General features: G+C 36.4%; 2 protein-coding genes across 3 annotated transcripts; one reads left to right on the top strand and one right to left on the bottom strand.

Annotated features, from left to right (window-relative positions):
- Nucleotides 1-17,475: 17,475 nt before the first annotated feature.
- On the top strand, nt 17,476-17,880 carry LOC147487360 (uncharacterized). Its single transcript, XM_086574017.1, has one exon. The coding sequence runs from the start codon at nt 17,476-17,478 to the stop codon at nt 17,878-17,880; it is 405 nt and encodes a 134-aa protein (XP_086430143.1).
- Nucleotides 17,881-19,988: 2,108 nt separating this feature from the next.
- On the bottom strand, nt 19,989-22,920 carry LOC147487359 (E3 ubiquitin-protein ligase RZFP34-like). Of its 2 annotated transcripts, XM_086572469.1 has the most exons (12): nt 22,825-22,920; nt 22,651-22,738; nt 22,510-22,569; nt 22,345-22,377; nt 22,175-22,252; nt 22,034-22,077; nt 21,876-21,916; nt 21,673-21,755; nt 21,221-21,312; nt 21,031-21,100; nt 20,881-20,922; nt 19,989-20,782 (listed from the first exon to the last, which is right to left on the bottom strand). In XM_086572469.1, the coding sequence occupies exons 3-12, from the start codon at nt 22,561-22,563 to the stop codon at nt 20,645-20,647; spliced, it is 675 nt and encodes a 224-aa protein (XP_086428595.1). In that variant the 5' UTR covers nt 22,564-22,569; nt 22,651-22,738; nt 22,825-22,920; the 3' UTR covers nt 19,989-20,644. The 2 variants fall into 2 exon arrangements, with proteins under 2 accessions (XP_086428595.1, XP_086428594.1); XM_086572468.1 differs by lacking the exon at nt 22,825-22,920 and having other exon boundaries at nt 22,651-22,808.
- Between the last annotated feature and the right edge of the window lie 1,449 nt (nt 22,921-24,369).

Genomic DNA, 24,369 nt, shown 5'->3' with positions numbered 1-24,369 from the left:
TTAAAGACTTGGTTGTGTACAAAGTTGTTGGATGAGATTTGTTTAGTTGAAGTTTCAAGTATTTAATGGAAATATTTTGCTTTGATTCGAGTTCTTGTTTTATATTTTGTTAATGTTGTTTAGTTATAGCTTTATAGTTATAGGAATACATGTTTTTCTATCAGGTACAACAGGAAAAAAAAAAAAAAAAAAAAAACTAAATTAATAAATGACAGTGAGAACCACTGAAAAATCTCTCCTATAAATGACGACTCAAGTTTGCGGTTCAATTCTAAACATATGTGGGCCTAATTTTAAAAGGAATATGTGCTGACGGCCGTCGTTAATTTACAAGTGTTAAAGGCCGTCGTTATTTTTTAAATATTACAAGTGCCCCGGTCTGTCGTTTTTCAAAAACTACAGCGGTTTTTATTACGGCCCTAACGACAGAATATAGTACATGTTTTTATCATAAACGACAGCTATGGGCTGTTGTTTCTTAACTGTTTTTTTGTAGTGTTTCATGTTGTTATTTGATTTCATTATTGTTAATTTGTTATTCCATACTCCATTTAGTTTCCCAAGTAATTTCATTTAGTCTTCACCAAAAAACAAGTAATTCTATTTAGTTAAGTCATGCATCGTCCAAAGACATCAATATCAGGGGAAATGCCCATATAGACAAACAAATATGAATGAGAAAAGCATGTGCCCCCACAAAAATAAAAAAACAACCATGTACGTGGCTGATTTGCACTACAACACATAGTGTTCCCTCAACAAGGCCACTTTAGTAACGTGGCTAACCCACCTTTACTTACTAGTTTAAAACATAAAAAATTGACACTTTTATCCTCCCAACAAAATATTATTTTTAAAATCAAAGTCAGATCTTCTTCTCCATCGGGTAGAGATTGGAGAGTCAAAACAGCCTAGCCACAGCAAAGCCATCAATGGCAAACCTGATGAAAAGTGAAATCAAAGATAGAAAATCAAAAGAAAAGTGTGTAAATGAAAACTGTAGTTACTATTTCTGATTTTTCTCCCGACTAGCTCGCCTGGACTGCCTACTCGGACCGCCTACTCCCGCTTAATCGGGCAACCGATTTGTCCACCGATTATAGGCTTATTCAAGTCGCCTTGGCACAGCCTAGCTCGACTTTTAGAACACTGATCATTAGCTAGTCTACCACTCATTGAGTATATATCAGCTTGTCTTCCTTGCAAATTGCAATTTTGAGACATTTGTGCTCTTTCAATCACAACTTGATGTATAGTTTTCCTTGAAGGAAGGTCAATATGTGCTGGAGCATTGGCAGCTGATACATGTGATCATGTCACTTTTGCTGCATCATTAAAGGCATCTGGTAACATATGTGCAATGTTTTATAAGTAACATATCCTACGTACTTCATTGTCACATAGAGATGTACATGGATTTAGATGAGACAAACTTGGTGTATTCTAAGTCAGTTATAGTTGTTTATTAGGTGTATCTCCCCCTAATGTAGGAAAGACTATCTCATCAAACCTGCAATCTCTTGAATCTAGCAGTAAAAAAAATCACTTGTTTGAGGTTCTAGATATTTTAAAATAGCCGGTGACTCATAACCAACATAATTTCCAATCGGCGTTGGGGTCCCATTTTTGTACGCTTATGTTTCAATTTGGGAAATGGTTGCTTTATACAAACCATTAGATAAAGATGGTAGTTTTTCAACCAGTTGCTTTTCTCCGGAGACCATTCTAGTGATATAGAGGTATTCAACCCCTTTGATATTAGCAGTCTCAATATGGTATCCATTTGCTCTTAAATCCTTAGAGCTAATTAAGGATCGTTGGGATTTTGGTACAAATAGAGCATTTGTAATAGACAATTTGGAGCCATTTTGTAATTTGAAACTTGCCTTGTCATACCCTTCTATGATGGTAACTTGTCCACCAATGGTATGTAGACTTGTTTTCGACAAACTAATGTTAGAGAAAAAAATCATTTCTTGTAGGATTGTAGGTGTGGTAGCACTATCCACTAAACATTCAATGCCTAATCCTGCAAAATAGAGTTATTTGTAAACCATATAAGGAGATATATTATACTTATTCCTTTATTGATAATAGTTAAACTTCAGACATTGTTCCAAGAAAAATCAATCAAAATCGGCTAAACCATTAGCCTTATCAAATTCTTGTAAATCCTCCACTGTGATTTCTGGAAATTTTTCTGGATCCCAAAAGCTACCCTTTAGAGCATTCGCCTCTGCAAGATGTGCAGCCTGATATTGATAGGCTTTGACTTTTGCAGCACCAGTGTGTCATACTTGCTGGTGGTGACATTTTCGGCCACAGCGATTACAAACCTCGTCAGTGTGGGTTTGCTTTGACTTGTGCTCTTTGCCTTTCTTAGGCTTGTCAGTTTTGGCATGCTTAAACTTTTGTTTATTTTGTTGCCTTGTATAATCATTATCCTGACTGGAGTGATCCCAATGTAGGTCGTTTTCGCCCTTTTCCCTTCCACTTGTTGTTATTTGCTTCAACATTATTAGCTTGTGGAAGTGGATTAGTTCCAGTGGGTCGTTGCTAATGGTTTTAAAGCAATAGGTTATAATGCTTCTCAGCAAGAAGGACCTTTTGCATGAGATCTGAAAATCAAACATCATTAGCCCTGCGATAAGACTGAGAGGATGATATCTTTAGCATGAAAAGTTGACAAAGTTTTATCAATCTTAGTAGCTTCCGTAACTGGTTCTTCAGATAGTTCTAAGAGAGAAGTGATTTTGTGTAATGCAAAATTATATTCTGATACACTTTTGTAATCCTGGAATCAGAGATTCATCCAGTCTTGTTTTGCTTGGGGTAGCAGAATGGTCCTTTCACGGTCAAACCTGTCATTCAAATTGTTCCATAGTACAAGAGGGTCTTGAACAGTTAAGTATTCAAGTTTTAGTTCCTCATCAATATGGTACCTAAGCATAATGATTGCTTTGGCCTTTTGCATTTGTGTGGTTTGATTTTCAGTCACTATAATGTTATCCAATTCTGCAGCAATTAAGTGAAAACGAGCATCCTGTTTCCATGACAAGTAGTTCTTGCCAGTAGTATCAAGCTTAACAAACGAAGGTTTTTAGATATTATCCATAACTGTTATTAAAGAGAATAATTGTTACTAAAGAGAGAGCAAGTTAAATATACATGATATGTACGTAAACATGGACAAATATATATTTCAACCACCATTAAGTATCAAGTGACTTGTAATGGTACATTATAATCCAAATCGTGTAATAAATATTCACTCATGTAATTCAAAACCAATGGTTTGTACATATTTAAGCGAGTGTGCACTCATACAATTCAAAACTATTTGAGTTTGTGCATAGTTGAGTGAATAAACTCATGCAATTCAAAACTTGTTTAGTTTGTGCATATTTGAGTTTATTAAAGTGTGTGTCCATCAAAGTTTTGCTTTGGGGATAGGGGTTGTCACAGCCCGAATTTCTAAACAATTAAAAAAAAATGAATATTTGAAATATAAATATATCAAACATCACTCGGTTCAATTGTCTAAAAACCCAGGCTATGACGGGGTGAATACAACACATGTCAAAACCCGAAAACCCACATCATAAAGAATCAACTTAACAACAATTGTATTCTCCAAAAATTCTCTTTATTACTTTATAAAAAGTCTATCTTCCATCCCAATAAAACATCAAACCACTCTAAGAATAACAGATCTTCAATATCGTATTTCATGTCATATGAATAGGAAACTATGTTATTACATACTTCCAAAAAGAACAGACCTAATAAAAGAACTAACGGATCGCTCGGATCAAATCTAAATCAAACGCCGCTGTTCCATCGCCTTCCACCTATGTTCCCAAGAACACACCCACGCTACCAAAACAAAGCAAACATGGGTCACAAAATGGAATTTGCTGGTATGAGTAGACTAACCACATAAAACCATTATCATACTTTAATTATCCAAACAATCACGTTATATTTTCCCATAACTTAATCATTCTCAGCTTGGAAGACAGGTAGTTCCGTCATTTCAACCGGCATAGTTTCTTCCCAAGCAAAACTTCTATTAGATTAACTCATTCTAGTAACTCGTTTTAAAATCTAACTCATTGAATTAAAACTTACCGATATCCACTGTTGTATAAGGGTAGGACCACATCCCTGCACAAAATGTTATTAAGTCCTACCCTCCTGCAAAAGAAAGTTAGAACTTCTATATAACATATGTAGATATTATATTAGGTATTCAAAAGTAACCCAAACACTCGCATAATCAAAGAATACAACTAACCCGCAAGGCGAATACCTTAGTTTCTCTAGGGCCCAAAAAAGAATCCGGTCATTCATGGCACATTCAATGAATACCCGGGGTTATTCATGGCACATTCAATGAATACCCATATATAACGCTTAACGGCCATTTATGGCACATTCAATAAATGCCCACCTAACATATGACATCATCACCATAAAACTCAAATCCAAAACTTGAGGCGTGGAGAGTTCTAAAAGAGTGCGGTAAATTTTTTTACGCATTATTGAAATTTATTATATATATTCTTTTAGAGAACAGAGGAGTATCTTGATTCATGTATTTGGTTTACGCGTTATTAATATACCGATGTCTAAGTGTCATAACGTTGTGTATAAAACTGAAATATCACAAAGTTGTTAACACACGTATATATAAAAAGGTCTTAGCTTAAAGCCAAGCATGCAAATAGTCCTAGGCCTATCCTAATGGACCGAATCATAATCCGAGGTAAAAGTCAACTTTTGGGTCAATTGGTCAAAGTCAACCCTGGTCAAAGATTTGACTGGTCAGTAGTCAACCGGTCAAAGGTTTGACTGGTCAGCAGTCAACCGGTCAAGGGTCAACAGCAGTAAAACAGTTTAAACTTATCTAACTCCAAAAACCCAATGACTAAGGCCCATAGTCTAACATTTAAATCCAAATTTGAAAATCTAAAATAAAACCCATAAGCCCACCCACGATTTGGCCCAAGCCCAAATCATAATTTCACTGTTCACCTTCTTCTTCCTCCAGCCACTCTCCTCCACCTCCAGCCACCACCGGCCATCTAACAAGACTCATGGTTTGACCCAAACCACACTATGAGTGGTTCGCCCAACCTCAAACCCAACCAAGGGTCGCCTCCCTCACCAAATGGCCATCATCAACTCTCTCCACGATCAACCACCACCGGATCGACCCACTTTCGCCCGACCCTCCCCACCTAATCGAAAATACTCCCCTTCAAAACCCCTATAACATTAACCAAAGCATGAACCTCAAATCTTAAATTCGAAATCCTTCAACCAAAACTAGATCTGAGAATTTCGACCTCCATTAAAGCTTGTTCAAAGTTTCAACCACACCCTCTCCAGCACCCAAACAACCATCAACAATCAACAATCAAAGCTACAGCCTAACCTTACAACAAAACCAACAAAACAAATCATTCAAACAATCAAAATCATGACGAATTTGGTTTTGTTTGGACGCCATTACTGCTCCTCCGGAGCTTCAACAGCCCCATCTCGCGACACCAACAAATCGCCGTCAATTCAACTCACGAAATCAACTACAACATAATAACCTGCGAAACTCAATTTATTTCGCATAAACATTCTTTTTTTCGGTAGTATATAACTATTAGCTTAAACAAGTAGTTGGAATTGTTATCAACACTTTTGTTTTACAGCACGCATACAATTTGATAGAGAATAAGAACAATGAGACGGCACAGAACTGAATACAACTTCTCAACAGTAGTTTAAGCATTCAAAATTTCTAATCCATACACAATATCTATATATAATTATATAAACAATAAACTTTTTGTTTCGAGAGAAACCTTTCGATAAAATAAAAATTAGTGAAAGATAAAATCTACTCACTTTTAGCGCGCTCCGACTATCAACCAGCTACCAGAAAAATCTTTCTTTTCTGCTGTCAGTAAAATCCCTTTTTTTTCTATGTATAAAAACTCTCGTGTTTTTCCTCCAAAACTCTACGCGTGAGAAAACTCACCGAAAACAAGGACAACACTTATCTATTTACCTACTACGGGCTTTTATCCCAGAATCACTTTGGATATCCTATATCTGTTTTATCTATTTTCATTATTATTATATTTATTATTATTATTATTCTTAGGAAAATAAAAGAATAAAAACACGGGGTGTTATAGGGGTTGTGACCATTTTCTACACATCATCATGATTTGGTAATGATTTATATATTTATGATAATGATATTCAGTAATAATAATAGTAACCTTGGATAGCATGCCATAAAGTTATGTAAAGTATTACGTAAAATGTAATTGCATAAAGTATCACATAAACGTAACATTACAATAATGGTTGATTGTTTTAACAAATTATTAAGTATCACATAAAACATTAACAATTGTTTTAACTCCAAAATTAAATTGGAGATCAAGCACATACTTTTGTTTTATAAACAAAGGTTACATACATTTTGGTCTTAAATTAGAGATGTAAAAAAACACTTGTATGTAGAGTGTGATGATAACGTGTTGCGACTCAATAATGATGCAATTGAGTGAACTTCCATATAGGAGAGTAAGAGAATAATTCTTATTATGAGTGTTAGATAATGGGAGGAGGTTTGCCTTTATATAGATGAGGTAATCTCCTCCAAGATAGGAAACATATGTTATATTAGGTAACGTTTTCATAGATAACTAATAGACTTCATGGTGAGTGGGGACAGCAACTTTAAACCTATAGATTATAACAAAAACAAATATTGTGATGTATTTTGAAAGTATTATTAGACTCTATGTTGTTGATATATATTATATATTTGGAAGGTATAATTCTATATTTGTATATTTTAATATAAAACCGATTAAATCCTCGATTAATCACATATCGCTCCTAGACCGATTACTTTCAAAAACTGATTTTAACTGCTTAGACAGTAGATGAACAAATCTCTACTCCCAAGCAAATGTTATCTTTGTGACACCTGTCATTTTATCAATTCTAATTCACTGTTTTTTTCTTGTGTTGGGCCTAACTAGAAAAACAAAATAAAAAAGAGAGAGAACGTACTTGACCTTTTTGTTCCTTTCTCTTTTGTTGTGGCCCTAGGTGATTAAACAATTTTTTTTAAAACAAAATATGCTTATGTGCAACGCACGTGCACCACTTTGGCTAGTACCTATATAATTATGGATGTTATTAAGGCTAATGTAGTAGTAAGTGTTAGGGTTTTTCAACTTTTAAGAAAATGAAGTATTCGAACACGATTCTTGCTGTAACTAAATGTAATGATGCACGTGCACTAAATGAAGTATTCGAAAATGCATGTGCACTTTTGCTGTAACTAAATGTAATGATGGCATGTATGCCTGTACATATTCCAAATGGACAAAGCGTGAATCAGGTGCATTTGGTTTCTATATGGAAGGCAAATATGTTGAAATTGGAAAATATATTTATATGTTGTGGTCAGGCCACAGTTCTTTAAAAAATAAATTAGTGGCTAATTGTAAAAGAAAAAACCGAGAGGGGATGAAAAATGTAGAAGAATTGAGTGTAATCATATCGCGCGCGAGTATTTACGCACTAATTATCAAAAAGACAATAGTAAAGTCCTACAAACACTAGTATGTGGATAGTATCCACAAAGTAGAGGTTATAAAATATATGTTGTGAGTAGTCAAACCGATGAGATTCATGATGTGGACAATTCTATATTAGGTTCAAGAGCGTCACAATTTGTAAAATCCAAAGTTAACTTCAAAGATGATTTGGCAAATTTTGATTCGGCGAAAGCGAGAACAGAGTGTTTGAAAGCAGTTTATTTAGCGTCAAAGTATCATAAAAGGACATGCGGAGGAACCAAATGGTTGTTGAGATTCAACGATGGCGTAGTATACGAAGAAGAGCACCCTGCAGACGAAGAGGAGAGTAGTGATGGAGATTCTATCTAAATAATAATAATAATAATAATAATAATAATAGTATTGATTTAACAAAAAAAAAAAAAAAAGGTTGTGATAATATATTTGGCAAGTTTAAAATTTTTTAAGTATTTGTGACAATGTTTATTAGAATAGTTAATAGATCTTATACGTACAAAAAAATTGACTAATCTAAACTTATTTATAAATGTTGTATGTGGCCAAGAAGGCAAGAACCCCCTCCTTAAAAATAATAATAATAGAGCCCATGGTATTAGTCCATTATTAAAACAAATGTGCAATCTACATGTCATTCTATTATCACGAAATTTTCTTATTCTGGACATGGAATCAATGATCTGAAAAGACTCAGTGAAAGAACAATGGAGCGAAAATTAATCCCTCTTAATTTGATTATTATTATTATCTCACATTGATCCAAGTTTGCTGCTGTAACAACAAGAGTACATTCACCGAATATAAAGGTCGATCAAATTTTGTTAGTTTATTTTACTATACCCATAGTTCTTGATTTCGGAATTGGCGGAATTCTGATGAGTTAAAAGCTGGAATTATGTTCAAAATATCAGTTTGTGTGCTGAAATATGCAGTTTACACTAAATCTTTGAAATCTAATCCTAACCTTAGATATAGATCTAATGGTGATAAATACAACACTTCTCCCACTGCCATATCTCCCCCAATTTCCACAACTCTTCTACCAATTCTCACTTCTTTAAAGTTTATGAAATTACAAATTGATGAAGAAGCTAAAAAAAAAGGCTGCTACAAAAAAATTGAATAACCTTTAATTCGGAATTTTAGTAATTCCTAAAATTATTTAGTTTATAGGGCTTTTTAGAATATGCTCTCAATGGTTTATGCTATTTTAAAATCATGTATTTCTATTATACTATTTATAACAAGCATGAAAGCACTCAACAGAACTGTTCATATTTTCCATAATACTCAAACTACCATTTCAAAAAAATTGTGGGAGTAAGTTGTTTTTCTCCCAATTAAACATAGTCCACTCCAATAACTTAGATTAAAAACCCCAATTAAACTGATGTTTGAAATCCAGTAGGGCATGGCATGGACCTTAGTGGCAGAAACTAATATTACTCCTTGATTGCATATATTTTTGTTACTTTTACAATCCTTGATCGCATATAACCTAGTTCTTTTATTTGCTCTATATTGTTTATGAAGTAGATCTTCATTACCTTTCATTATTTGCTCGGATTGGATGTTGATACTATATCAGTGCCCAACCCACGTGTGGAAGCAGAAGAGCACTACTACAATGCGAAGCACACCAAGCTAATTGAGTTGGGTCTCAAACCAACACCTTCTTTCTGACTCTCTACTTGACTCTTTGCTAAGTAGTGCCATCAAGTTTAAGGACCGAGTTGACACAAAGCAGATAATGCCTGGTGTTTCATGGAGAAAAATTGGTGTAAAGCCAAAGACTGTTCCAGCTTAGTTAAGTTATTCGAAGCTACGTCAATATGTGAAAGTTGACGTTAGTCATGTTGTTGTATTATATGGTTACTTAAATGTAACTCGGGTTGTCTTGGCTATAAAAAAGAAAAAGAGGAAATCTTCTCTGAAGTTCTCATGTTAATGTTCTCAAAATATTTAGAATGAAATCTAAGACTATTTTTCTTTAGCTTTGATCTGCATTGTTAAATTTAAAATTTGCCAACAACTACTATGCATTCCTGCAAAAAACTTAGGCCACACAGCAACACAGCTCTGAGCTTGAGGTAACTAATTCAGAATTTACATACTAAGATTTTTACATACTAAGATTTTTAAATTGAAAACGCTATATGCTGCTGTATATTTAGTGGAACTGGAGCCTCAGCTAAACTAAACCTATAATTGCAGATAAAGTAGAAGATAAAACCCAACATAACTTCATGACTGCCAAACCCAAAAACTACAAAAATAAGTAAATAACCCAGTATATTGTAGCTGGTATTCTGTGTTTCAAAGAATAACTTGAGCTAGTACGAGACTACAAGTCTACACCGACGTGATTAGTACACCCTCTCCGAAGAGATAAACAAATTAGCACGAATCATTTAGAATTACTTAAAATTTACAATACTAGATGGAAGTGATGCTAAGCTCAAGAAGCTTCCACTTTTAATGAGAGTTCTTTCAGAGAGACAGCTTCAACCAAAGTTAGATTTTGCAGAATGTTCTAGGGAGTTGGATTCAACCCCTACCTGAAGGAAGCCTACCATACTCATTTGTCCAAACTGCGATACAAACAACTTATTTCCATATTGATCTAGTTAGCCAGATGATAGGTGGGAGCAGTTGAAAAGTGTGGTCTTATACATGTTACAATTTTATCAGGATCTGATGAAGACGACCCTTCTAACAGAATGTTTTCCAAGGAGCTGCTTTGTAATTGGCGTTGTGGAATGTTCAATAAGAGCGTTACTAGGAGCTTATTTGTTTCGATGACGATGGAGCTTATTTGGGACCTGTTGTTCAGAATGATTTTGCTCTTGATCCTCCTGATGCTGTAGCTGCTGTTAATAAGAAAAAATCTCGCCCCGCCGTTCTCCTAGTTCCCCACTATCGGAATATAAAGTTCAGCACTATTGGGGTATCTAATTTTACGCTTTTCTTTTCAGTTTACATATATGTATTATTGTGGTGTCTTTGTGGATCCTGACTCAAATTTTGTTAAGAAACAAGTATTTTTTTTTTTGCTAAAGGGTAATTGTATTAGATAGCAAAGAAAAAAACAGTATACATTTGTGAGGGCCTTGGGTAGACCACTCCAACATACATTTCCTAAATTTTTAAGAAATAAATCTGAAATAGGTAGAGTGTTGGTTCTCTAACCTATAAACAAAATTAGGTCTATGCTCCCACCATTGCTTCTGGCCTTTTGCTAGGGTCGCTCCTTTCTTTGCACACAAGTCTGCTCCGAAATTTGCCTCCCTCCATGTGCTTGTTAGAACTATATTTGCCTTCCCTTTTAGTCCTTTCCCAATCTGCTCTAACTTTCCAAAGGTAATCGAGTTGGTTTGGAATGCTTTGATTCTTCTTTGTGGAGTCCCACTCCACCCATATTTTCGTGAACCCCATCTCAATCGCCGTAATACCTTCAATAATAGCTCTTGATTCAGCCACATAGTTTGTATCCGAGCCTATTCCCCAATGTAAACTCCAACAACTTCGCTGTGTACTTCCCTGAATAGTGTTCCCCAACCTGCTTTGGACCGGGCGGATTGCCTCTCGAGCACCTGACCATCTGCATTGATTTTTAAGTATTCAGTGATGGAGCGGTCGATAACACTCAAGAATCCTTGGTGCTCATCTCGGTTTATTCCTCGGTCCCAAGGCATGAAGTGCTTCCAATTCTAGAGGGGTGTTGTCCATGGTGCCACCAGAGAGCTCATGTGCTCTTAGAATAGCCCTTTGATATGTATTCGACCGCCCTTCTCAACATTCCCACCATCATAAAGAACTTCGGTTTCTTGTCTTCCAAATATGTACAAGGCAAGCAATGGTCATGCGGACGGATGTCTTTTGTGAGTGGGCTCTGGACTTACAAGAATTGAGAACATCGTCCTCGAGTAGATCTTGGATGCAACTTGAATGATTCCTTTAGATAGTTCCATTGTTCTTGTCGCGAAAGTGCATCCGAAGAGAATGTGTTCTGTGTCTCTTCATGTGCAAAAGCACAGCCAGCAACACCTAGATGCAATTTTAAAATTCCTCTTCTTAAGCATGTCATCGATTGCATAATCCCCGAAAAATTTTCCGATAATGGCTTGAGTACTTGGGTGCAACTTGGCCTTCCAAATGAATGTATGCCCATTTCACCTTTTACGCCTTCTTTCCTCGATTGCTTCATGTGCGGTAGAGATCGAGAATTTGCCATTGGTAGATGGCATCCGGATCCTAGCATCATCTTGTGTGGAATTTGGGGCTTGTAGGTCATTAACATTGACACCCGGTGCATCCGAATCTGAATCATTTCAGCGGGGAAACTCCATTGTCCATTCGTATGCATTCACTAAGTCTTGAACTGCAATGCCCCCAAAATCATCGTCATCCGAAATATATGAGTGAAAGTTCCGGCTCTGTCGGTTTTCCTTCCATGTGTTTATGGCTTCTCCAATCTGGATGACCCGTGTCGTATGCACTTTTGATTCCTTGAGAGCCCATTTGATGCCTGGCCATATAGTAGAAGTCTTGTATTTTGTCCACTCATCACTTCTTGCACCATATTTCCCCTTCATATACCTTGCCCAGTCATTATTATCATTTTCTAAGCTCCAAGACAACTTCATCAGCATAGCTAGATTAATGTCTTTGAGTCTCCCTCATTGAAGTCCACCCTCTTCCTGTGGCTTACATGTTTTCTCCCAGTTCAGAGTCATGAATTTCTTTTCTGCAGGATTTCCAGACCAAATGAAGTTTCTAATAATTTTCTCACACTCCTTAATGACTGAAGCAGGCCATTTGTAAATAGCCAAGTTGTGGACGGGTATGCTATTGAGAACATGCCTTGCAAGAACAACTCTTCCTTGAAATGAAAGCATCTTGCCAGCCCAGCTAGTTGCTTTCTTCCTTATCTTGTCGACCAGAAGGGCTAGGTTTGCTTTAGTTAACCTTCCTGTGATGATTGGCACACCAAGATACTTCTCTGGAAGGCCACCCTCTTTTATGCCCAGAAAAGACACAATAGATTCCCTTCTGCATGTGGTCATGGGGCTTAGAAAGATTTTGCACTTGTCTTTGTTGATGTACTGACCAGCTGAGCATTGATACCTGTCTAACAAATCTAGAAGAGACTTTAGACATCTTTTATCAGCATTACAGAACATAAAAATATCATCGGCAAACATGAGGTGAGAGGGGCTACAATAGTTTGTATGTGTTACCATTCTTTTGACTTTCTTTTGGGAGACTAGGTACTCTATTCCCCTGCTGAGACAGTCTTCTGCAAAGGCAAAGAGGAGAGGTGATAGTGGATCTCCTTGTCGTAGTCCCCTGCTTGCTGTGAAATAGCCTCTTGGCCCTCCATTGATCATGACTGATATGCAATTGTTTGTGATAGCTCCTTGAAGCCAATGAAGCCAGATGTCAGAGAAGCCAAATCTTTCCATGACAGACCAAAGAAATTTCCAATCGAGTGTATCAAATGCTTGAGAGATGTCAAGTTTGATAGCTGCATTGCCTCCATGTCTCTTGACTTTGAGTTCATTAATCATTTCTGAAGCAAGCCCAATGGCATGATGTGAGTTTCGATTGGAGATGAAACCATATTGAGCCTTTGAGATGATTTTTGAAGCTATTGGAGCCAGCCTAGAAGCCAAGATCTTTGTAATAATCTTGTAAGCAAAATTTGAGAGGCACATTGGTGCATGTTATCGATTAAGGCGGTTTGCATTCCTCTCTTTTGGTATCGAAGACAATAAAATTTGCATTGTAGCTTTTTGGTAGTCTGCTTTTCAAAAAGAAGTATCTCACTGCTCTATAAACATCCCCACCAACTATGTTCCAGCAAACTTGATAGAAGTGTCCATTAAATCCGTCTGGCCCTGGTGCACTATCTGGACAAAGACCAAAGACAGCTCTTTTGATCTCACCGAATGTAGGTATAGACGAGAGCTCTTTATTTTCGTCTTCTGTGACTAGCTTTGGTATCAAGTTCAAAAGGTTCACATCTGATTCTAGCTCCACCTCTTTGAACTTTTCTGTATAGTGGCTGACTATGAATCTGCTGATATCTTCTTGATCTTTCAAAGTGACACCATGTGCATCTTGTATTTCTCTTATCATTGCTTTTGACTTCCTCATGTTTACTAAGCTCTGAAAATACTTGGTGCTTCTATCCACTTCTTTATCCCATCTAGTTCTGGATCTTTGTTTCCAGTAGTCAGCTTCTTGTTGTAGGAGATTTTCAACTTGTAGTTCCTGTTCTGCAATTTCCATAGCTAGCATCTCATTTTCATCTTGCTCAAACTGATGTTGAAGCGCCTCAAGATTGTGAGTTGCCTCTGTGATCTTTGTGCCCAGGTTACCAAAGACATATTTGTTCCAGTGCTTCAGCTTTTGTTTAAGTCTTTTGAGTTTCTGTGATAGAATGAAGAGGGAGTGTCCCTCAATAGGCACCTTCCAATTTTCTTTAACCACTTCCAAAAAAATCGGGTGAGAAGTCCACATGTTAAAGAATCCGAATGGAGCATTTGTAGGTTTTGGAATTCTGTCATACCACCCTACCAGAGGAGAGTGATCCGAGCAAAGCCTGCTGAGTACTTTGTAGTTCCATCCAGGATACCTATCACACCAATGAGAGTTGAAAAAAACTCTATCAATCTTGCCCCTGACCCTTCTGTGAACCTTCGATTATTAGTCCAAGTGAGCATATAACCGATTACTTGGAGCTTCAAAAGTTGATTCATATTCACCGTGTCTCGGAAGTCCTCCATAGATGCAGAGGGTGGGCCTCAAGCCACCTTTCTTCTCGGATGGGCTTAAATATGCATTAAAGTCTCCCATGATCGACCAAGGAGTGTTTAAAGGGTTAAGATCATGCCTCACGCCATAAAGATCTTTGTTGCACATATAGAGTACTAAGCGTGTACCATAGTAACAATAGAGCCATTACATTCAATAGTCGGTTTCTTGATTAGGCGATGAATGAGATTAGGAGCAGAAAACCCTTCCTTCCATAGCAGCCAGATGTTTGGCAGTTGCTGATTATTACTATTGCAAAAAAAAGTAACACATAGCCCCAAGGACTGAATGTAGCTCTTAGAGATGGCATTGGAGTCTATTTTGGGTTCAGCAATGCCCAATAAGTCCGGATCCCACTCCTTAATAAGCTTGGAGAGCCTATTTTGTGTTTTGGCATTTGCAATGCCTCTTAGATTCCAAAAAAAGCACTTCATTTTGTAACAAAAGAAGTTTTTATTTGTGAAAGGGTGATAAGTCACCTTTTGCTCCTTTTCTTCTTAGACATGGCTGTCTTAGAAGAAGTTATGTTCATACCTGAATGAGCTCGTAAGTAGAGCAAATTTTCCTGCATGTGTAGTTTCTGTATCATCTTCTTGAATATCTGCCCACCTCTCCTTGGCCTTGTCTGGTGGTCTAGGTGGTGTTTGATCAACTTGTCTTTGGGTGATCGATGCTGAATGACTTGGTTGCCTCATTGATAAGTTGTTGTAGTCGACTAGGAGTACACCTAACAACTGATGCCGAACTTGCACATGAAGCAGGTGTTTGTGGAGCATCATCTCTTTGTTTAGGGGATTCACTATTGACTTGTCTCTCCATGTTTTCCACGGTATTCAATTCTGGCTGGACATTTAGAGCATCAGAAAATTCTTCTTCAAACTCAGCTCCAGAGTAGTCCTCCTTAGTATCTGTTGAATCTATTGAATCAGATAACTGTCCCTCAGTGTTGCCTCGTTTGTTTTGATCATCAGAATCAGCTATTACCACTGCTTCCAAGTTAATTTCCTCATCCCCTTCCGGAGAGCTAAATTTGAACCTCTTGTGGAGTGGTGATATGTTCGTCGACGACCACAATCACAGCATTTTGTTCCCCATCTTTGTTTCCGTCCTCGTCCTCTTGTAATTCCGCTAGTGCACTGAACTGATTTGTATTGTTAATATGATGGTTCACAGAGGGTGCTTTCTGGACCCAGGTTTGTGGTGGCCCTCCTTTCCTATTCCTTTTCTTTTTTCCATCTTTTGTCACATTTGAAGGACCTGCAGCTGGTGTAGTATCGACTACCACCTCTTTGTTTTTGTCTTGCTGCATCACTCCCTTTAGTCGCTTGCATTCTGTCACTAAGTGACCTACACACTTGCAGTGATTGCATAGTTTAGGTAGCTTGCTTACTTCCACAGTTTGCCAAAACTCAAAAGCTTTGGTCTTGACATAGATTTGATCAGGAATGGGCTTAGAGAGATCCACATCAACAAGCACCTTTGCGAAGTACCCATAATCCCTTTTCAGAGTCTTCTCATCAATTTGCATAGGGTTGCCCACACCTCTGGCAATGGACATGAGTGCCTCTGGATCCCAGTATTCTTGACTCAGTGCAGGGAAGTTAACCCAGACTAAGGCGTGTGATTGTCTTTGAGCTTCTGGATTGAAATTTGGATTCCAAGTGTTTAGTCTCAGAGGGCAGCCATCAAAAACCCATGAGCCTTTAGACCAAACCCTGTTAAGATCTTCAACATTGTCAAATCTTATGAATAAGAATCCCTTGCCTATTGGTGTAATAAGCAAGTCTCTTGTGGGTGACCATTTCTCCTTGGCTAGTTGCCTAACCTTGTCAATCGGTACTTTAACCAGATCAATCCTGCCAATTAAGCAGAACTTGCAATACCTTAAGCCACGCTCCACCGCTGCTTCAGGGATTGTTATTGCGGGGTACTCTCCCATCTTCTCAGGCTGAGGAAGATTTTGAAACTCAAATTGAGAAGGTGCGGTTTGTTTAGCCGCCTCTGCATAGGAAACTGCTGCTCTGTTTCCATTAGCCGCCGCTGGTTGAGCCTCAGTACGTGTTGTTACCTCATTGCTCACAAATGGCCTCTCAAACTCTGATAAATCCATTTTTCTGAAGGAAAGATGATCAAAACCTAAGTTTTCGATCAAAACCCCCCCATAAGGGGAAGTTTTCTATCGTATTTTCAATTCAAGTACAGTTTGAGTAGATGAGATTTTTCTATTTTGAGAAAGAAATGATTTTTTATTACACTATTGCCCTTGATGGTGTGCGGATAAGTGAATCGCACTTACAATCGCACTTACAATCGCAACCCCATGGAAGTAACACTATTGCCCTTAAGAAACAAGTAGCATTCAACGATTGTACTATAATATCAGTATGTATTTCTGAGTGCATATTATGTTTAGTTCTTCCATTCCAAATACTTTCAGTAACCTTCTTAAATCACATTTTCGCATTGCAAATTTGTTCGTATAAAGAAATGCTTTTCTTACTTCACCTTCAATGTATCCTGCTTGAAACTTATCAGTATGGAAATCCATTCGTGTTTACCCAGCCCTGTATCTTACTTACAACGCTTGTCCATATAAACAACGCTCATTATTAATATTTTTGGTATGCAAGAGAATAATTGAATGAGCACATGAGTAAGAGAATAATTTCTTTTACGGTAGGAGGGGTACTCTGGGAACCTACAATACATAACTTGGAATTTTCACAGTATCACCGTGAGATGATACATGGTCCGGTGACCCGTATCCATTTAGACAGTCATATCATCTTCGCCTGTCTGTGTAAACTACCTACCATCCTTTATCTGGTATGGTATGATGCGCAAGAGACCTTCCATATTTTGTAAGGTGTAAAACTTGATCTTTTCAACCCTGGTGGAGAAGATCCCGACTCTTTTTTGAGGAGGCTCTAAAGCTTTTTATCAACAAGAAACATATACGTGTGTTTTTTTTTTTTTTTTTCCTCATACTTACTATTGCCTTTTGCTTCTCATACTAGCAGCAGCAGATGGCATGCTGCATGAAATCGATCTAGAGGCGCTGTGTCCAGCATGTGGTGAGAAAGTTGAACCCCACGATAACCCTAATTGTATCTTCGGAGATGTTTCCCCGCTTCCCTTATATGTGCCCTCTGGTGCCACTATTATAGAGCGTCCGCAGCGTGTATTGAATGCTAAAGAAAATGCGATAGACAATACAATCGCGGTTCGAAATCTCCCAGAGAACTACTCTGATGCTGACTTGTGTCAAGTGTGCAGTACTTTTGGTCCTTTGGCTGATGTTGAAGCCGTAATAGACGACGAGACTGGCTTGTGCTTGGGCAATGGTTATGTCGGATTTGAAAATATTGATGATGCAGAGAAAGCGATTGAAGGTCTCAACATAAAATATGGGTATGATGCTGTGTGGCTAGTCTAGTCACTAGTTGTAGGGATTGTTGTGTTGATTATATGTTTATATGTATCTACTACAGTATCCCTAGACTTGCAATGATGTAGTAGTGGGAGTCTCGGTACGTGATGTATCTTCTCATTTGAGTCCTGGCACAATTCAAACTTTAAATGGCCTAATCCTACCTATATTAATATCCTTTTCTCCCAAGATGCTCATAGTGAGCCACATCAGCAAAGTTTTTAAAATAGTCTTTATTTGAAAAATAATTACTTGCCTTCTTACCAAATTAACCCTATTTGAAAAATAATTACTTGCCTTCTTACCAAATTAACCCTGAATTTGTACTGCTATCTAATTTAATATAAATTAAAATTGTCCTTTCATGTGTTATGCTAAAACAAAAAACAAAGCTACCAATTATTTCATTATTTCAAATGTACGCATGGGATAAAAAAAAACAAATTCTTAAAAACAATGGATTAGTTAATTGATATGTATTAGTTATTGGATATGGATATGGATATGTATTAGTTAATAGATATGGATATGTATTAGTTAATAGATATGGATATGGATTACTTATTGGATATGGATATGTTAAACTTCCAAGTGCTTCTCTTAAATATAGGCCCAGACATGATGGGTTTACAGGCCCAGCCACATCAGCAAAATTTTTAAAATAGTCTCTATTTGAAAAATAATTACTTGCCTTATTACCAAACTAATCCTGAATTTGGCCTGCTCTCTAATTTAATATAAATTAAAATTGTCCTTTCATGTGTTATGCTAAAACAAAAAACAAAGCTACGCATGATTTCATTATTTCAAATGTACGCATGGGATAAAAAAAAACAAATTCTAAAAAACAATGGATTAATTAGATATGGATATGTATTAGTTAATAGATATGGATATGGATTACTTATTGGATATGGATATGTTAAACTTCCAAGTGCTTCCCTTAAATATAGGTCAAGACATGATGGGTTTAAGAATAACAGGCCCGGCCACAGATGTATCTTCTCATTTGAGTCCTGGCACAATTCAAACTTTAAATGGCCTAATCCTACCTATATTAATATCCGTTTCTCCCAAGATACTCATAGTGAGCCACATCAGCAATATTTTTAAAAAAGTTCCTACTTAAAAAATAATTACTATGTTATTACCAAACTAGCCTTATTATTGGTGTGTTTAGCAAATTATAAAAAAACGTTTTGGTCTTTTCTCATCTGTAGGAAAACAAAAACCAAATACACGCTCATATTTGAATTATACGTCGGGGTAATTGAGTAATTAACTACCAAAAACAGAAATAAAACCTCACCCTATTCCAAACTTTCTCAAAATATCAAAATATCTCTAATCTCTCTCTCTCTATACAATTTCTCTGAAGAAGATCTGAAAAATGGCTTTAGATATCAGGCAGAAACCAATAAGAAAAGAGATATAATAGTAAGCCTAGCCATAGGACAGGCAGATTAGCTAGCCCTTTTTATGTTTCATATGGTTTCTTGATAAGACGAGGACTGTCAATTTCACTATTTTTTTATTTTGGAGGTTGGAAATTTCACTAAATTCATGGGCCTAATAATGCATATCTATCATCCCTTACACGAAATAGTAGAATTTTCAGGAGTAATAATAGTAGTAACACATAGTGGATCAACTAGCTGCTAAGCCTTGCTGCCCTGACAAATTTCAAAGGAAGAGGAGGGATCTGTCAATCTCCATTTTGCGATTGCATTTGGGTTAATCAGTAACTCCTGAGGAAGTCCTCACTCGTTACTAACTCATTATAGAGTAAAGATCATCTTCAGGTTTTGAGGTCTGTCACTGCGCTTTCAGAAACAAGCCATTCATTGCAGGGATGTGCTTTGTCATGAATATTGGTGATTTGAATAATGGGGTATTTTGAAGGGTTGATTATCCTTTTTACACGGTACACTCATTCCTAAACGAACTGTCTAACTCTAAACATCATAATACTCATGAGCAAACTATAATCATAGCGTGAACCATGAAATATGCATGTCTTGTCAAATCTAATGAGAATTACTATACTGATTCTGCTGAATATTACCAACTTTTATAGAAGTAAAATATGCATGCAGCAGAATAACTCACGCGCAACTCAATAACTTTGAGGGTTCTTATTTGAATTTTTTTTTTATGGGAAATGGTTCCTGTACAGTGATGGTGATTACAAGCCATGAACTGTTCTCAGTTCTCACTACTACAGAAGGAATCACGAACAAACTGTAAAGAACGGATTCTGCAGATTTAGCCGTTCTACAGAAAGTTTCATTTTATGGGCCTGATTTTTATTGATCATGCAGAGACGTTCAGACCTTCAGGGCCGATAGTTTGAGAACTGATACTTAAATAAAGTGCAAGTGATTTCCTTTGATGTGAGACTTTGAGTTTGGAGATGCACTTGTCATTCATATTTGCACCTCCTCCTAATTAGTTTCTCCTCCAAATTGCATTCGTTTCCTTGCATACAAGAAAAAATGTGCATAACCTAACCCATTCAATACAGCATTATATAAATAAGAACTGTATGCGTAAGGTACAGAAGATACCCTCTTAACTATGGTAGGGAAGCAAGGGATTTCCACACTTTCGTGAACAGCTGAACTTAATTAACGAGTGAGGTTGCCATATGCTTCTACAATCCCTCCCCATGTCGCTTGACTTCTCCGTTTGGAAAAAAGAATTTTTTTGAAGAATACTTCTTGAAATGGCGAAGAAGCTGAATTGATTGAACAACCTTCATTCCAGTCTTTCATAAAGTTGATGAGCAGGAAGCAACACTCCCTCTTGTTTGCCGTGTATTGTAGGAGTTGCAGCTTAGACACTTGTGTGCGACTATATGGAAATGGACCTCAGAGGTTGTCCCGCAGTCATTGCAGAGGATCCAGACCTAGCGTTTGACAGTACAAAAAGATTTTTCTTTAGATGCAAATCGGCTAGAACTAAAAATGAAAGCAATGATAAATGTTTTTCTATTGTAATCCATACCATCTTGTTCTGATACATTTCTGGCATTGGTGTAGAAGTGATCTGAAATCAGTTTTTAATAAAATATTAGATGAATCTGAAGCCTAGTCTTCAAAGAGAATAATTGGTTGTAGCTTATACCACAACAATTTCTGGCATTCACAAACATACCTCTTGATCAAGCTTTTCCCACACTTTAGACATATCACATACTGATCTTGAGCAAACAGGACAAGCGAACCTACAAGATCGTAAACTAATTACTAATCCAGATTCAAATGTCCTAGAGAATTCGTTTTTTGAAGTTAGATTTAATGACAATGCATTGCTGTTCATTTGACAACTGTAAAAAGATACTTACTTGAAGTGCATCTCCATCTCTTTTAAGCAGTCCAAATGTATAGTATGACCACATTGCAAAACACTAATGTCTTTCATCGAATCAAATAGATACTGAACAACAATTGGAAAGTAAAAAAACCTTCTTAGAATTAAAGTCTTCATCTAGGTTGTCTACTTACAAAGACATAAATTAAGACAACCTGTGACCTCGAGTTACTAATATACACATAGAGCCCTTCTGACTCTTACATCTTTGCAAAGAAAATCTCTAGTTAGTTTCTAAATTGCAATGTTGCAAGGGTGTTTAATTTGTGGATATATTGGTAGAAGGCCCTGCTATTTAATTCAAACGAAGCAGAGCCTAGACCAAAAAAGTTGCAATCCACACGCAAACAAAAGCATACTGTAAATAGAAACATTAAAACAAAATGCACAAATTAAAAGGACGATTTTCTTCAGTAGGAATTTTACCTCAAAGCAAACAGGACAGTTATGATGCATAGCTCTTTCTACACAGCGATGTGAATTCTTTAGCGAACTTGCATAGCAACATCCTGAGGAAGGAATACCAAACCCCCAACATCAATTATATTACGAGGAATAAGAAAAATTTCTCATAAGTCCCACCAAGCAGAAATTTTAAATACAATCCACCAAATAGACAGCTTACTAACCACATCTATCACAGTGGAAAAAATTCTCTTTGCCACCCGTTCTGAAACAATAAATACAGGTCGGTTGAGTTCAAATTGACACATAATAAGATAGCACGGCATTTGTCTGGAACAAAACATGGATATAAAATGGTATATGGAATACGGGCAAACTCAACCTGCAAATTCCACATCCAATGCAGTGATATTGATTCTTTGACACCTAGAACCAGAAGGCAGAAACAATAATGTTAACAGACATTTTTGCTGATGTATAAATGAGATAAGAAGATTTAAGAATGAACTCTTTTAAAGCTTACATCATCATCGAAAAAATTGCAAATTCCACAAAAGTATTTCCCCATGCAAACTCCACAGTTAATGCAATTCTGGTGGACCTGAAAGACAAAAATAAGCTAGTTGAGTCTCCATTTTCAGTACCATTTTTCTCTTTTGTTATAATGTCATGTTTAATGTATAGAAGACTCACATCTTGTTCTGTGTTACACAAGGAACAAATAACCTGAATAATTGAGAGAAAACAAACAAAATCAGATTAATGGTAGCACTTAATTAGATTATCTAGTGACTTTTCACCTCATTAAAATAATAACATTTCCACTGAAACCGGATTGTTGGCTAATCTAGGACTAACCTTATTAACTTCATGGCGAGGAAGGTCATGCCGATCAAGTGGATAAACTTCCATGGAATTCTGTCCAATAACCAAATATCCATATTACCATCCTACTTAATTACCTCACAAAAAAACAAGACAGCCAATGAAATCACACACCTTGGCTTCATTATGGCAATGCCTACAATCAAATATTTCATCACAACAAGGTGCTCTTATCTTGCATTTCCTTTTGTAATGTGCACACCTAATAAATTCCATACCAGCAAACACAAATAAATCACAATCTAGTATTAACTTGTTATAAAAGCAACAGAAATATATAAAAGGTACCCGAAATTTTTCAGATCTTGGTTCCTTTATTAAGTTCTCGTCTCTTTCATAAGAAAGACAAATCTCCATTGTCTTATGATTAGACTAATTTCTCTCTTTTATTCCGTCGCATTGATTAATATATAGGTGGCGGGAAACTGGGGTAAAGGGTCAAACTTGTGTTCGAAAGGAAAACTTCTTTTTACGATTGTCGATAGGTACCCGTTTAACCGGAACCGGACGTATAAAATATTATGGTTCCGGTTCTTATTTTAGGAACCCTTTAAAAACCGGACTATATAAAACTAGAGCCGAATAGTTTTTTAAATAAAAAAATTCAGACCAGAACTGGACCGAACATTATTCTACTTTTAACATAAAAAATATTGAAAAAAATAATATAAAAACTCAAAACGTTTATTTATATATTATTAAATTTTATTTATTAGTATAATATGTAGTTTTCATAGTATTTAATGTTATAAATAATATAAAAATATAGTTTACAACCTAAAATATATTGTTTTATTTAACTTATTATTGAATGATATCATTATTTATATAAATATTTTAAAAACAAATTCTTGCATTATTTTTGTATTTTTAGTATATATTTTTAATAAGACCAATATAAAATGCGTGTAAATAATAAATTTCTTCATAACCGAAATGAATAATCAGAATCGAGAATATTTCTTAGGAACCGATGATTATGAGTATGGTTCTATAATTTTAAAAACTATAAATAACTGGAACCGAAACTATAAAATTAAATAGTTCTTCATTCTTACAACACTAAAACACTGAGAACCGACCCGTTGACACACCTATATGACCTCGTGTTTCAATAATGATTGGGAATTTGGTATAGTTTTATAAAGGCCAGGTATTTTGGGGAAATTGGGTGGAAAAGTGATGGATGAGAAACAGCTGGCGGCAGCTGAAAGGAAAAGAAAGGAGTGGTTTTTTGATTGATGGATATGTGGATATGATCTGACTGAATGCTGAGTAGGATGGGTCCCATTTCATTATTGGGAAACAGATATTTTTGTCCATTTTTTAAGATAAGAAGAAGTGAGTATACCAATTTTCAAGCTTACTATTTTTTCGGTCATACTCATACGGTCCATACCTGGCCACATCGGCGCACCAGTCATACTTTTACAAAATGCGTCCAAATTATGTGAAACATAACACACGTACATACATAATCAAATGTAAAATACACGCACACACAGTGGAAGGGACATCCTATTCCCTATGCACGCTGTACACACGCAGTCCACATGCAATCAATGACTCTACCAATTCGATTCGACTCTAGGCACACGCATCCATCAAGATCTGTTCATCTCTAACCACTCGTCGACTCCGTCTCGTGACTTCATCATCTACCAGACTACCTTCATTATTGTTATCATTAGCATAAGGCCTTTAACCACTGCAACACTCAAATCATTATTATCATTACTTCCTTAACTACTCTTTCTATACCAATTCAAACAGTACAATACTAGGAACCACCACACACACGATATGCAATTTATAAGGACGTGTCGCTCACTT

The sequence above is a fragment of the Coptis chinensis genome, chromosome 7 (genome assembly GCF_015680905.1).
Source record: "Coptis chinensis isolate HL-2020 chromosome 7, ASM1568090v1, whole genome shotgun sequence".
Classification (NCBI taxonomy): Eukaryota; Viridiplantae; Streptophyta; class Magnoliopsida; order Ranunculales; family Ranunculaceae; genus Coptis; species Coptis chinensis.
Note: the sequence above shows the minus strand (reverse complement) of the source record. Positions and strands in the feature narration are given on the sequence as shown.